Source organism: Entelurus aequoreus, linkage group LG04 (assembly GCF_033978785.1).
Source record: "Entelurus aequoreus isolate RoL-2023_Sb linkage group LG04, RoL_Eaeq_v1.1, whole genome shotgun sequence".
Taxonomy (NCBI): domain Eukaryota; kingdom Metazoa; phylum Chordata; class Actinopteri; order Syngnathiformes; family Syngnathidae; genus Entelurus; species Entelurus aequoreus.
Window position 1 is genome coordinate 16,972,667 of NC_084734.1, and position 14,165 is coordinate 16,986,831.

The 14,165-nt window shown below is 39.5% G+C and overlaps 1 protein-coding gene across 1 annotated transcript; it reads left to right on the plus strand.

The window, feature by feature from the left end:
- Window positions 1–206: 206 nt before the first annotated feature.
- Window positions 207–13,951, plus strand: eef1g (eukaryotic translation elongation factor 1 gamma). Its single transcript, XM_062044330.1, has 10 exons — window positions 207–342; window positions 4,352–4,510; window positions 4,602–4,665; window positions 9,029–9,171; window positions 9,298–9,441; window positions 10,051–10,180; window positions 11,401–11,596; window positions 11,981–12,153; window positions 12,590–12,714; window positions 13,619–13,951. Exons 1-10 carry the CDS (start codon window positions 331–333, stop codon window positions 13,775–13,777), a joined length of 1,305 nt encoding a protein of 434 aa, XP_061900314.1. The 5' UTR covers window positions 207–330; the 3' UTR covers window positions 13,778–13,951.
- Window positions 13,952–14,165: the final 214 nt, after the last annotated feature.

A 14,165-nucleotide genomic window follows, 5' to 3' on the forward strand; every position in this document is an offset into this window, starting at 1 on the left:
TTGCTAGAGGTACATAGCGTTTTAAAGTAAAGTTGTTTTTATTATAATTGTTATTACCTATTCTGTGTTATATGAAAGAAAAATTCCTAGTTTGTGAACCCGTTCTCAAACAATGGCAATAAAAACAAATCTGATTCTAACTCTTTTTTTTTAAAGGCGCAAAAGCGGGTTTCGTATCGAGAACCTTGCATTTATGAATTTAAAAACTTAGCCAGGTTGCGAAGGTAAAAATTCCTTTTCGAGGGAAAACCCCCTCGTGTACGCGCACGTCACGTGGCGTAAATACGTCATCGGAGCGCGCCGTCGTTCTTTCTTTCTCTCGTCCTGAAGATGGCGGCAGGGGTGAGTAAGATGGAGTGTTCCCGAATATCCCTTTCGTTTTTTGGGTTCCAGCCTCACCATCCGTCCGAAATCTTTGTCATCGTAGCCGTCACATGGCGGAATTGAACGAAGGCTGTACGTTGGGGCTCTCCCGTTGCGGTATCGGGCTGTATTTGTCACGTAATTCACCTGGGGAACGATGTAACAATCGTTAGCCCATTGCTACATTGACGTTGCATTCGAACAGAATGACGCCCATCTTGTGCCACGGTAGCGATTCTAAATCAACCAAACATATTGGCAGTCTCTCCTTTTCAAAATGCCAGTGTTTTTTTTACATGTTTTTCTAAAAATACAACAGTGTTGTGCTTGTTTGTAGTTGATTAAAATGTTACATTTTTGGTTTAGATTGCTGGGTAGCACAAATGATGCAATGATGGCAATAATATAACCTTTTTCTTAAAGGTTATATTAAAACATAAACTCTCAAGTTGTATTTAACACGTATATTATCCACCCTCCATGTTAAATTAACTGATACTTTTTGTGAAATTGTATTAGCACATTGTTAGTGTTGGAGCTAGGAATATTCAAAATGTGGTCCCAGGGACCCCATCAAGTCATATAGTGAAGTGAATTATATTTATATAGCGCTTTTCTATAGCGACTCAAAACGCTTTTACATAGTGAAACCCAATATCTAAGTTACATTTAAAGCAGTGTGGGTGGCACTGGGAGCAGGTGGGTAAAGTGTCTTGCCCAAGGACACAACGGTAGTGACTAGGATGGCGGAAGCAGGTATCGAACCTGGAACCCTCAAGTTGCCGGCACGGCCACTCTACCAATCGTGCTATACCGCCCCACACTATATATAAATGGGGTCCCACTTTTTTGCAACTGTTTTGAAAACAAATGATAAATGTATGAATTATCCTGTTTCATCTCACATTCTACATTGTGTTTTGGAAAAAGGCTGTCAAACGTCACTTAATTCATTAATAAAAATAAAACAAAAGAAAATAGAGATGTCTGATAATGGCTTTTTTGCCGATATTCCGATATTGTCCAACTCTTAATTACCGATACGATATATACAGTCGTGGAATTAACACATTATTATGCCTAATTTTGTTGTGATGCCCCGCTGGATGCATTAAACAATGTAACAAGGTTTTCCAAAATAAATCAACTCAACTTATGGACAAAAATGCCAACATGGCACTGCCATATTTATTATTGAAGTCACAAAGTGCATTTTTTTTTAACATGCCTCAAAACAGCAGCTTGGAATTTGGGACATGCTCTCCCTGAGAGAGCATAAGGAGGTTGAGGTAGGGGGTAGCGGGGGGTGTATATTGTAGCGTCCCGGAAGAGTTAGTGCTACAAGGGGTTCTGGGTATTTGTTCTGTTGTGTTATGTTGTGTTACGGTGCGGATGTTCTCCCGAAATGTGTTTGTCATTCTTGTTTGGTGTGGGTTCTCAGTGTGGCGCATATTTGTAACAGTGGTGAAGTTGTTTATACGCCCACCCTCAGTGTGACCTGTATGGCTGTTGACCAAGTATGCATTGCATTCACTTGTGTGTGTGTGAAAAGCCGTAGATATTATGTGATTGGGCCGGCACGCAAAGGCAGTGCCCTTAAGGCACGCCCCCAATATTGTTGTCTGGGTGGAAATCGGGAGAATGGTTGCCCCGGGAGATTTTCGGGAGGGGCACTGAAATTCGGGAGTCTCCCGGGAAAATCGTGAGGGTTGGCAAGTATGACTTGGAGATGCAACTGCTCTGTACTTCTCCCTACGTCCGTGTACCACTCCGTACAGCGGCGTCTTAAAAAGTCATAAATTTTACTTTTTGAAACCGATACCGATAATTTCCGATATTACATTTTAAAGCATTTATCGGCCGATAGTATCTGCAGTCCGATATTATTGGACATCTCTAAAAATAAATGCAGTATTTGTGATCGATAAAACTTTCGGCGAATCTAAATTTAAGAAACTGTACCAGAATGTGCGTATGATAATTAATAATTTGACCCGGCAAATATACCGGAAACAACAACGCCCAGAAATGTGTCCCGCGAAAAACCGTCCGACCGGAACTCTCTAATAACTAAAGTTCCTTGGGTGAATAATGTAAACTCACTACACCGGTATGTTTTACCGCTTTCATGGCGAGTTTACTGACCGATATAAGAACTTTACACTACTTTATGTTAGAAATGGCACTTAAACATTTACTACTAAGACATTTTGATAGATTTTTGAGCGCTGTGTGTAATGTTCTATATTTTTAATGGAACATCTAAAATGTTGGTGTTTGAGACTTATCTCTTATACACCCTGTACCAAATAAAATAGTGTAGCGTCCAGGTAGAGTTTGTACTGCAGGGAATTCTGGGTATTTGTTCTGTTGTGTTGCGATGCATATAATCTCCCGAAATGTTTGTCATTGTTATTTAGTGTGGTTTCACAATACGGCACATATTTATAACAGTGTTGGAGTTGTTTATACGGCTACCCTTAGCGTGACATGTATGGCTGTTGAGTAAGAATGCCTTTCATTCATTTGTACATCGTGTGTTGGAAATCAATATAATCATTCAAAATTGGCAATGATCGTCAAGAAATACAGCTTTTCTTGACCTATTCAATTTAGTATCAATTTCACCCCTTTCAACGCTTTAAAAGCATTGAGGTGAGTAAGCTCAACCTTATAGTCCGGGAAATATGATTAACAAAAATAATCAGTTATAAAAAAAACCGCCTTCCCAGGCATGGACTTCCGGATTTTTGTGTCCTCTCTGATTTCAATGCGGAAAAAGACAGTGCGTTAACGCCAACACTGATTGTGGTAACATATGGGCTTCCTTGTGCATGAAGACAAAATGGTAAAGCTGGTTGCTAAAAACAAGTTTTAATGAGTTTGGATTTTGACTACCGTATTTTCCGCACCATAAGGCGCCCTGTGTTATTAGCCGCACGTTCAATGAACGGCATATTTCAAAACTTTGTTTACCTATTAGCTGCCCCGTGCTATTAGCTGCACCTACGCTACGCTAAAGGGAATGTCAACAAAACAGTCAGATAGGTCAGTCAAACTTTAATAATATATTACAAACCAGCGTTCTAACAACTCTGTTCACTCCCAAAATGTAATGTGCAAATGTGCAATCACAAAAATAGTAACACTCAAAATAGTGCAGAGCAATAGCAACATCAATAACTCAACGTTGCTCGAACGTTAATGTCACACAACACACAAAATAAACATTTAAAGCTCACTTTCTGAAGTTATTACTCATCCACAAATCCATCGAATTCTTCTTCGGTGTGCTTCACTTGTTTTTTGACACCATCTGTGAAGTGGACGCGCATGCAGTCGTAGATCAACAGGGACGTAGCTGCGTGAAAAAAGTCACCCGGTGTTTTCGCTCATCTTTTCTTCATCCATCCATCCCTTCGAGTTAGCTTTTATGATGACGCCGGCTGGAAAGTTCTCTTTTGGCAAGGTCTTCCTTTTGAATATCACCGTGGGTGGAAGTTTCTGGCCGTTAGCATGGCAAGCTAGAACCACGGTGAGGACGACTTCTCATTCCCTGTGGTGCGAATATTCACCGTACGTGTTCCCGTTGTATCCACAGTGCGGTTCACAGGAATATCAAAAGTCAGTGGAACCTTGTACGCGTGTCTCTTAGTAGGAGACATTTTGTGGTCTTTACAGAAACACACAAATGAAATGAAACGTAATATCCGCGCGCTTCTTCTTCTACGGGGGCGGGTGCGGTTGCTTACCGTAGAAGAAGAAGCGCTTCCTCTTCTACGGGGAAAAAAGATGGCGGCTGTTTACCGTAGTTGCGAGACCTAAACTTTATGAAAATAAATTTTAATATTAATCCATATATAAGGCGCACCAGGTTATTAGCCGCACTGTCAGCTTTTGAGAAAAATTGTGGTTTTTAGGTGCGGCTTATGGTGCGGAAAATACGGTATATCTGACCATATCATTCTACACTTCTCCCTCTTTTCAGACTCTGTATACCTACCCGGAGAACTGGCGGGCCTTCAAGGCTCAGATTGCTACCCAGTACAGTGGCGCTAGTCTCAAAGTGGCCAGTAGCGCCCCTGCCTTTACCTTCGGGCAGACAAACCGTACCCCGGTCTTCCTCAACAACTTTCCACTGGGCAAGGTTGGTGCATGCCCTCAAACAATGGTGTTTATAAACTGCAAACCAGTTTGACTGACTAACATGTAGTACTTTTGTGTAATTGTTGGAATAGGTACCTGCCTACCAAGGAGATGACGGTTTCTGTCTGTTCGAGAGCAACGCCATTGCTCACTACTGTGAGTATAGGGCCTCGATTGTTGATGTAGAGCAGTGCTTCTCAATTACACCCTCCCAAGGAAGAAAAGAACATTTTGTGCTCCGCCCCGACTATAAATAGTACCATTTGTCTATAAAATTGTTCTAAGTACACTGCTGAATAACATTGTATCCTTAAACTTTAAATAGAACCAGAAAACTAAGAACTATAGCTCAACTTACAATAAATATCAGTATTGTATTTAGTTAGCATGTGATTTTTCCGTCTCGTCTGAAATCCGTGTTTTTATTTCTGTAAAAATGTATTTTAAAAAAAATAACGTTTTTCAAAGTTTTTTCCAATTGACAATGTGTGTTAATCTTGATCCATCTCTTTGCCATACCTGCCAACAACTATGGCTGTTTCGTAATGAGTACGGTGTTTGCTGATCCAGTGTTAGAAACTACGGTTTTCCATAAAAAAAACGATTAACTAAAAATTGGAAGCTACGTAGCGAAGCAACTCCACGGGCAGGGGACAAACTATGCGGGAAACATCAATGATGATAGGTTGGTTCACGTATAAGAACATCCCGTTTACTATGATGAGTCACGATTGGTTAAGATTAGGGCAAAACTTTAAGGATAGGCCAATCAGAGGCAAGATAGGGCGGTTAATTGAACCAGGAAGGGACTCGCACCTGCCAAATGACGATGAGAAGACAGAATATTCAAGGCGATTTATATATAAAAAACTAATGGATGATGGTAGAGGGATTTTCTTAGATTTTTCTTTTAGCGATGTAGACGACGTCCAGGAAACCCACAATACGTCTACTTGGCCACATTTGGACAAAGGTATGCGTCTGGATAAAACATTAAGTTATTTACCATGTAAGCCCAAATCAAAACTGCTCTTGACATGGAATAGGTGGAATACACATTTAAGAACACACATGATTGTGGCAGACATGATGACTTTTGCTACTGTATAGCCTGTCTAAATGCTACATTTCATTTTTATTGGTGTTTTACAACACAGTAGCTGACATTTTGTTCATTATTTCTACTGTTTATATTTTGACATTGAATAGTTGAATCATTTTGAAACATAAACATGACTGCAAGATATGTTATTTCATGCTATAAACCGCAAATGGCTATTCAGATAATAGAAAACATTGTTGGCTAATAGAATAAACATTGTTTGTACTATTATTTTTGCATGATTATGAATTTGGGGCAGTTATAAGTAGAGAGGGAGTCGAAGAGACAGAAATTGGCTATAATTATATTGACCCCTTGTTCCCCCCACCAACCAAGGCACATAAACAGGATCCCGGGCTTATTTATTTTCTTATTTAAAGTGCATCAATTTGCCTGAAATTGTTTTTTTTTTGTTTTTTTTACCAATTTGAACCATTTAATACTGAAAAATACAAAAACTCAAACTTTCAAATGGATTAGCAACATTAACTGGGAGCACAATATATTCATCACTTTAACCTATATACAAAAACGAATAAAACAATGTCCAGATTTGTTTATTCAAAACGATGAAGTACGGATTAATGGCTAAAATGAGCATGTTTTGTAGTGCACAGCTTTTAGAAGCCAGGTTTGAAACATGATACGGGCGAAGCAAGTTCCCAGGGGTTGAGACCTGTCACAGAAAAACTGATGTAGCGCATCACTAAGTACATGTCTATGCACTAAATTAGTAACCAAATAGTTAGGCTCTAAATATGCATTTGACAACTCATGGAAACACCTTAATCCGATAGTGTTCGGTTTTTGACTGACTAACACACTTGGATTATGCAATTGGTAACCAGATCTCTCGGGGGTGGGGGACCTTTCGTATCACGCGTGTGCCAGTTTCAACGTGTGGGACATAACCCGGAAGCAGATAACATCCAATAAAAACATAAGCAACAATTGTAATGAAGAGGTGACTGTATGTGTGCTTTACAAATTAAAAGGGAACATTTTGAAGTGCATCAATGGGAGGAAAAAAAGATAAGGAGTTTTGAAGGTAGCTAAGGAAATTTAGAATGCCGGTTTCATCCGGACTCCCGAACGAAATACGCATGAGATGAAAGAGAATGAAGCAGGTATATAAAGGCGAATAACAAAGCGTACACGAGGTCTGGGCGAACAATTGACTTAGTTGTGATTTCCCTCTCTGCATGAAAGTTTAAGATTAGCATATATTAATGCAGTATGAACAATAATGTTTTAATGTAGACACTTAGAATCATCATGCATCAAGGCGAAGGCAAAATATCGAGATATCGTATATCGTGACATGGCCTAAAAATATCGAGATATTAATAAAAGGCAATATCGCCCAGCCCTAGCGTACAAATCTCCTCACGCTACATTTGTGCACCCCACTGATTTACAATAACTCCGTATTCTACACAACTGGCAAGATAGTCCATAATAGCATCCTTCAGATTACATTTTTTTCCCATCAATCCACAGAGATTTATGAATGAACTCAGACATTCGAAAGTTTTGTTTCCATGATTCTCCCTTCGAAAATATCATGTCGGTCTGTCTTTGCTTTGGACCTGCACCCGCTCTGATACATTCTTGGTGGTAGCGTCATGTTCGTAGCGCAATCCAAGATCATTTATTGATGCTGTCTGCCTCAAAACATCAGCATAGCCATTAGAGCTGTAACATTTCTAATCTATGTCAATAAAAGAGCTTTGCTGAGTGTTGTCAGGGGCCGCAGGTGCTTGGTGTGACATAATACGTAAATCGGAGAAACAATACCATTAACCGAGCTTAAAGGAAATAAGTGCTCCCGAGTGTACGGGAGACACGCAGCGTAATACCAATAGTCACAGAGTGTGCTGTCCACTGGAACTTCACATGTAGGTGTGAAAATACAAAAAAACTGAAGCATTTGTGAAATCAGAGTAATTTAGTGCATGGAAATGCAGTGACTGTTACGATTTTATGCCCAGCACTCCAGTTGTGTGAGATGGCCTGAAATTTATAACGCAATACATATTGCAGCCTACTGCGATATGTATTGGTATATATACGATGTATTTGGTATGTACATTTTTATTTAGCTGCTGACGTATGCTGCAACATTTTGCCTCATTTCCAGTTGTCAAACTATTAGTAATCTACTAATATAGATATTGAATATAATATATATATATTGCTAATCATGGGTGGTTACTCTCTGCTATAACATGTTTCTATTTACTATATTGTTAACATGTAAAACACTTATTATTCTGTTGTTTCAATACTTAACATTAGTTTTGGGCAATACTACAAATTTTGGTATCGAGCCAATACAATGTAGTTAAAGGGGAAGTATATCAATGTTGATACTCGAAATTTTCATGATCATTCAATGGGGCTATTTTGATCACAATTCTAATCTGGCAAAAACACAGGATTACGGTGTAACAATATCAAATATTTAAGACCTCTAGCTTGCGGTTAGCTTATCCTCTTGACAGTGTGTAGTGCAGCATGTTTAGCTATTCATTCTCTAAGGGTGATACGTGTAAGAAACGTATTTGCAGCCATGGAGGCGAAGATTGCTGATTTAGAAGAGGCTTTGCACTGTGGAAGGAAGTTAGCTGCTAGCTAGAATCCTACATTGCGTTGACGCGTTTGTTTGCTCGTTGCTGTCAAATTTACAGACACAGCTAGAATGTGTCATTTACATGACGATAGTATTAAACTACCGTTGACCAAGTTTATATTGTCTATATCGTGCAACCCTCCTGGCAATCAAGACTAAAATAGTGTAGAATTACTGCAAACCCCTTAATATTACTTAACTAACTTGAGTGATGTGGACGCTCAGTAACTTATTTAAAACCAATTGCATTTTTTTTTAAACTAATTCAAAAAAGGTCTATTTTAACATTTTCAATACCCTGGTTTTCAGGCATGCCTAGTAGAGGTGGGGGAAATAATAAATTTTCCGATGCATCACATTTTGGACATGGATGAGTTATAAAATCGATTAGTAAACGTCAATCGGTAATCGTATTATTTCTAAATAAAGTAATGCAGAGTTCTAAAATTTGTCTGACTGCAGCGAGCCACCTCATCGAGAGATCCGACCAGCTCCTTATTATAGGCACTTATGTTCCAGTTTTGTACACGTTTCCATTTATTTGATAAATGTGATCGGAATTAATTTAACTAATTACAAATGCATTGTTTTTATAAGTTGCAAGTGATAAACGCTTATTCAGTGAAACAAAAAATGTTAAACTGTATCAATATACATAAAAGTTAAGATGCATCAATCGTTTTTTATTGGAATCGTAGCTCCTGAATCATAATCGTGATTGAATCGTGAGATGCCCAAAGATTCCCACCTCTAATGTCTCATACCTTTGTCCCTCTCTAATGCAGTGAGCAATGATGTCCTGCGTGGTGCCACTCCCCAGGCTGCAGCTCAGGTGCTGCAGTGGGTGAGCTTTGCGGACTCTGAGATTGTGCCTCCAGCCAGCACATGGGTGTTCCCCACTCTTGGGATCATGCAGTTCAACAAGCAGGTGTGTAGCCAAATAAAGCAGTACAATTGAACATAATGTGGTTTATTTATTTTATGCCTCCCGCCTGCCTACCACCCTTTTGTTTGAATGTCCTGCGTAGTCATTCTTTTGTCCGGGTGTATCCAGGCCACAGAGCAGGCAAAGGAGGATGTGAAAAAGGTGCTTGGAGTCCTCAACCAGCACCTGAACACTCGCACCTTCCTGGTGGGCGAGAGGGTCAGCCTTGCTGACATCTCCGTGGCCTGCTCCATGCTGTGGCTCTTCAAGCAGGTTAGCCACAAAGCCTTAAATTTGCTTTCCTACAACTTGAATATACAGTACAGGCCAAAAGTTTGGACACACCTTCTCATTCAATGCGATTTCTTTATTTTCATGACTATTTACATTGTAGATTGTCACTGAAGGCATCAAAACTATGAATGAACACATGTGGAGTTATGTACTTAACAAAAAAAGGTGAAATAACTGAAAACATGTTTTATATTCTAGTTTCTTCAAAATGTCCACCCTTTGCTCTGATTACTGCTTTGCACCCTCTTGGCATTCTCTCCATGAGCTTCAAGCACACCTGTGAAGTGAAAAACATTTCAGGTGACTACCTATTGAAGCTCATGGAGAGAATGCCAAGAGAGTGCAAAGCAGTAATCAGAGCAAAGGGTGGCTATTTTGAAGGAACTAGAATATAAAACATGTTTTCACCTTTTTTAAAGTACATAACTCCACACGTGTTGATGCCTTCAGTGACAATCTACAATGTAAATAGTCATGAAAATAAAGAAAACGCATTAAATGAGAAGGTGTTCAAACTTTTGGCCTGTACTGTATACTGACCTAATATTTTGGAGCAGATGATCTTACAGCCCTTTTTCCCCCTTAAAGGTCCTTGACCCATCTTTCCGTCAACCTTACACCAACGTCACCCGTTGGTTTGTCACCTGTGTCAACCAGCCTAAGTTCAAGTCTGTCCTCGGGGATGTCAAGCTGTGTGAAAAAATGGCCCAGTTTGACGGTAAGTCACCAGATAAGCTACCTCGTCTGCTCACGCTACCTTTGATTTATAGATGATTGAATGGCCACTAAACTATTTGAAAGTCTTCTTTTGCGGGAGTCGTTGTCCCCTGTCTGGGCAAGGCAGTGTCTGTTGTGACACAAAGTCTTAATCTGATGGGGGTAGAAAAAACATTGAGTCCACATTCATCCCAGTCATCTTTTGTTCAGTAAGTTAAAGGCTGGTTCATACTGTGGTCACATTTGAAATCAAACTAAGATGCACAATTGAGAATATATCAAGGTTGGTAAAAATATGTAATTTAAAAGCACCGGGGCAACCTTATGACGATGCCTAAATGCGTTGAGCATTAAATCCCACCCTCTTATGGCTCTCAGCACCTAATGACTAGGGCTCTATTCGACGAAGGATTTTCATAGTCTAATCTGATTCTTTCGATTTTGTATAGATTTTGTCCAATCTATGGCGTTTAAGAGCAAAAACAGATTGTGATAATGTATACTGACATGATGTAAATCTACCCACTAAGGTGATTTCAGATATTTATAAAATAAATACAATCTTTAACTACAGTGAACAAAATAAGATTTCATATGCACATTTTTCCACCTTAAAGAAGGCTAAACCACTCTGATAAACAAAAATGAACAAGATACAGATAGGATTGTTTGGTGAGGTCCTCGGCTCTGGCGCTGTGCCAACAAGATGTCAAACATGATTAAATAGAGGCAGTAAAAGTTGTAAAAAAAAGTATCTGTATGTGAACCTGCGGAAGGATCATTACCCTTTACCAAAAAAAAAAAGCTGCACCTCTGAGGCAAGGCCTGAATGCCAAACTATTTTGACCATCAAGCAATTTTTATTTTCGTTAATGTAAAATATAGACACTTTAAAGAAATGTGTTCTGTTTAAACCACTAATTGTAACATAATCTGGCTGGTGGTGGTCCTGTCATATTTATTGGTTTACAACAGAGCAGGCTGCAAACGGCCCCTTTTAAGTAGATCATCTCTAGAGATGTGACTGATTTGACCTGTTCAATGTAAGCGACCATTGAAATCAGTAAATGTCTACTTTTTTTGGGTCTGTGGGTCTTACTGATGACATACTTAGCTGTGGTCTAGAATGTTTCTTGTGACACTCGGATCGCCAAAAACTGAATTGGTAAAGTCAGATTTATTGTATCTTGGAAATAAAAAACATGTTAACTGTTTATGTAGCAAAGAAGTTTGCTGAGATGCAGCCCAAAAAAGAAGCACCCCCCAAGAAAGAGAAGGCAGCAAAGCCCCAGGAGAAGAAAGAAAAGAAAAAGGAAGAGAAGAAGCCTGAACCAGAGGAGGAGGAAATGGATGACTGTGATGCTGCTTTGGCTGCAGAGCCCAAAACCAAGGACCCCTTTGCAGAGCTACCAAAGAGGTAGAGAAAACCAACACTATTTAATAAAGACTCATGGTGGTTTATTGTAATGCTATTATTAATCTGATTATTGTAAAGGGTTACTTAATAGTTAATTCTGGCATTTATCTATTTGTAATAGTTCTCATTAAGGAAATATTTGTCCCCTGTCAATGGGCAAGGTGGTGTCTGGTTGTGACACAGTCTTAATCTGGTGGGGGAAGAAAAAAATAATGAGTCCACATTCATCCCAGCCATCTTTGTTTCAGTGAGTTAAAGGCTGGTTCATGCTGTGCTCACATTTGAAATCAAGAGTCTTAATTGACATGCAGAGCAAATGCTGATTCACCAAATGATGAACGAGACTTCTGATGTTACTAACTTGCCTTATTTCTTATGTTGCAGCATGTTTGTCATGGACGACTTCAAGAAAAAGTACTCAAATGAGGACACCGTGAAAGTCGCACTGCCTCATTTCTGGGAGCACTTTGATCCCGAGGGTTACTCTATCTGGTATTCAGAGTACAAATTCCCAGGCGAGCTGACTGAAGTCTTCAAAAGCTGCAACCTTATCGGTGGTAAGTTGACCTATTCTGACATCCCATGAATAGACATTCGCACATTTGGTTGGTGTGGCTTCCGCTTTTGTCCATTGACAGGAATTTATTCAGCGTCATTCAGTTGTATTGATAAGTACTAGTTCAATTGTCTTTATTAAATTGTAGATGCAAAATAAATGTAGGAAGTCCCCTATCATTTGGCAAGGCTGTGTCTTTTTGTGGCACAAAGTCTTAATCAAAATGGGGTAGAGAACGTTTTGCCACATTCATCCCAGTCCTCTGATTAGTGAGTCCAAAGCTGGTTCATGCTGTGGTCACAATGTAGACTGACTTAATTGTACTTGGGGCACATTTAACAAGCTAATTTATACTGGGCCCACGTCTGAAATGATTTAAAAAAATATATATATATATATATATTTTTTTTTACAAATAGTCCTTTTATTGTCCCCAGGTATGTTCCAGCGCCTTGACAAACTTCGAAAGAATGCCTTTGCTAGTGTCCTCTTGTTTGGTGGCAACAATGACAGCGCCATCTCTGGACTGTGGGTCTTCAGAGGCCAACAACTGGCTTTCCCTGTAAGTGCTCTTGTTGAGAAGTAAGAATCCACTGCTTTGTCAGAATGTTGGAATGTTTTGTTAATGTAAATCTCGAGCAGCATCAACTGTACAGATCTTAAGCGTCACTGCCCATTTCACATGTGCATTTTAGGTTAACAAAAAAATCAAACATAGCCTTGCGTAATTAGTTGAATCTTTGCCAAGCCACAGAACAGACCATCGGCATAGTCAGTTGAATCCTTGACATCTGCTGGCACATTTTGTCTGCTTAAAGGTAAGCCGTACACTTTTATCTGTAAAGGAATGCTAGTGTGCATTGGCATGTATATCGGCCATGCACTAGTTAACTGACAGCTAATTTACTGCTACTGAATACAGCATCAGATAGGCTTTATGCTTTTTAATGATTGTAAAGGTGGAAAGCTGTTAAGCTTTATTCAAAGTGTTGCTTTTAAGTGGTAGTGGAAGTGTTATGTTGACAGACCTGGCAATATTTAATTATTGTATTTCCTTACATTCACAATGATACAGTAAATTACCTATGCACTTATTGTTGCAATCCCCTGTCTATGGGCAAGGCAGTGTCTCGTCATGGCACATGATCTTAATCTGACGGGGGAAGAGAAAGTAAGTCCACTTTCATCCCAGTCGTCTCAGTTCAGTGAGTTAAAGGCTGGTTCATGCCGTGGTCACATTTAATCAAAATATACATTTTAACATTTCTTACATGATTTGAACTGAGAATACAAGGCTGTTTAATAGTAAATGTTGACTTGTTTGTTTTGCACATTGCTATGGTAAGTATTCAGTCAGATGAGCCAGCGGCAGTGTTGCGATCTCTCATATGACACTGTAGCGCAAAACAAACTTGAGGGCAGATAGAAGATATTCAAAAGAGCCTATTTTTCTTTCCACTCCTCAGCTGAGTGCAGACTGGCAAATCGACTATGAGTCATATGACTGGCGCAAGCTGGATCCAAACAGTGAGGAGTGCAAGACCATGGTGAGAGAATACTTCACGTGGGAGGGAGAATTCAAGCATGTGGGCAAAAACGTCAACCAGGGCAAGATCTTCAAGTGAGTGGACACTTGGACAGTCTGGAACCAAAGCACTTTAGGCTTCTGCTCTCAACACTTTCACCCTACAAACTTTGAGCTGCCAGGTGCAAACACAATTGCAACTGAAGGTGTTTTGGATTTGTCTGTGACCCAAAACTTTTGTTGTGACTTGCAAAATAAAGTGTTTTTCACAATGCCCATGTTTGAGTTGTGTGGTATGACCCTTGTAGCTTGTTTTAAATTGTACCCTGTTTTAATTCTGTGATGCTGTGAATTTTGGCAAGGTACTGCTTTGACTGAAATTTACAGGTTTTCTTCCTTTCCTCTTTTAAAATGTGAATAAGTAAGTACAACCACAGGAGTTAGTCCCATGCCATTAAGAAGGTGAGGTCTTTTTGCGCCTTGTGTTG

Coding starts and splice junctions, on each gene's coding strand:
- eef1g (XM_062044330.1), top strand. Junction 9,172..9,297: donor TCATGCAGTTCAACAAGCAG/GTGTGTAGCCAA, acceptor GGGTGTATCCAG/GCCACAGAGCAGGCAAAGGA. Junction 10,181..11,400: donor AAAAATGGCCCAGTTTGACG/GTAAGTCACCAG, acceptor CTGTTTATGTAG/CAAAGAAGTTTGCTGAGATG.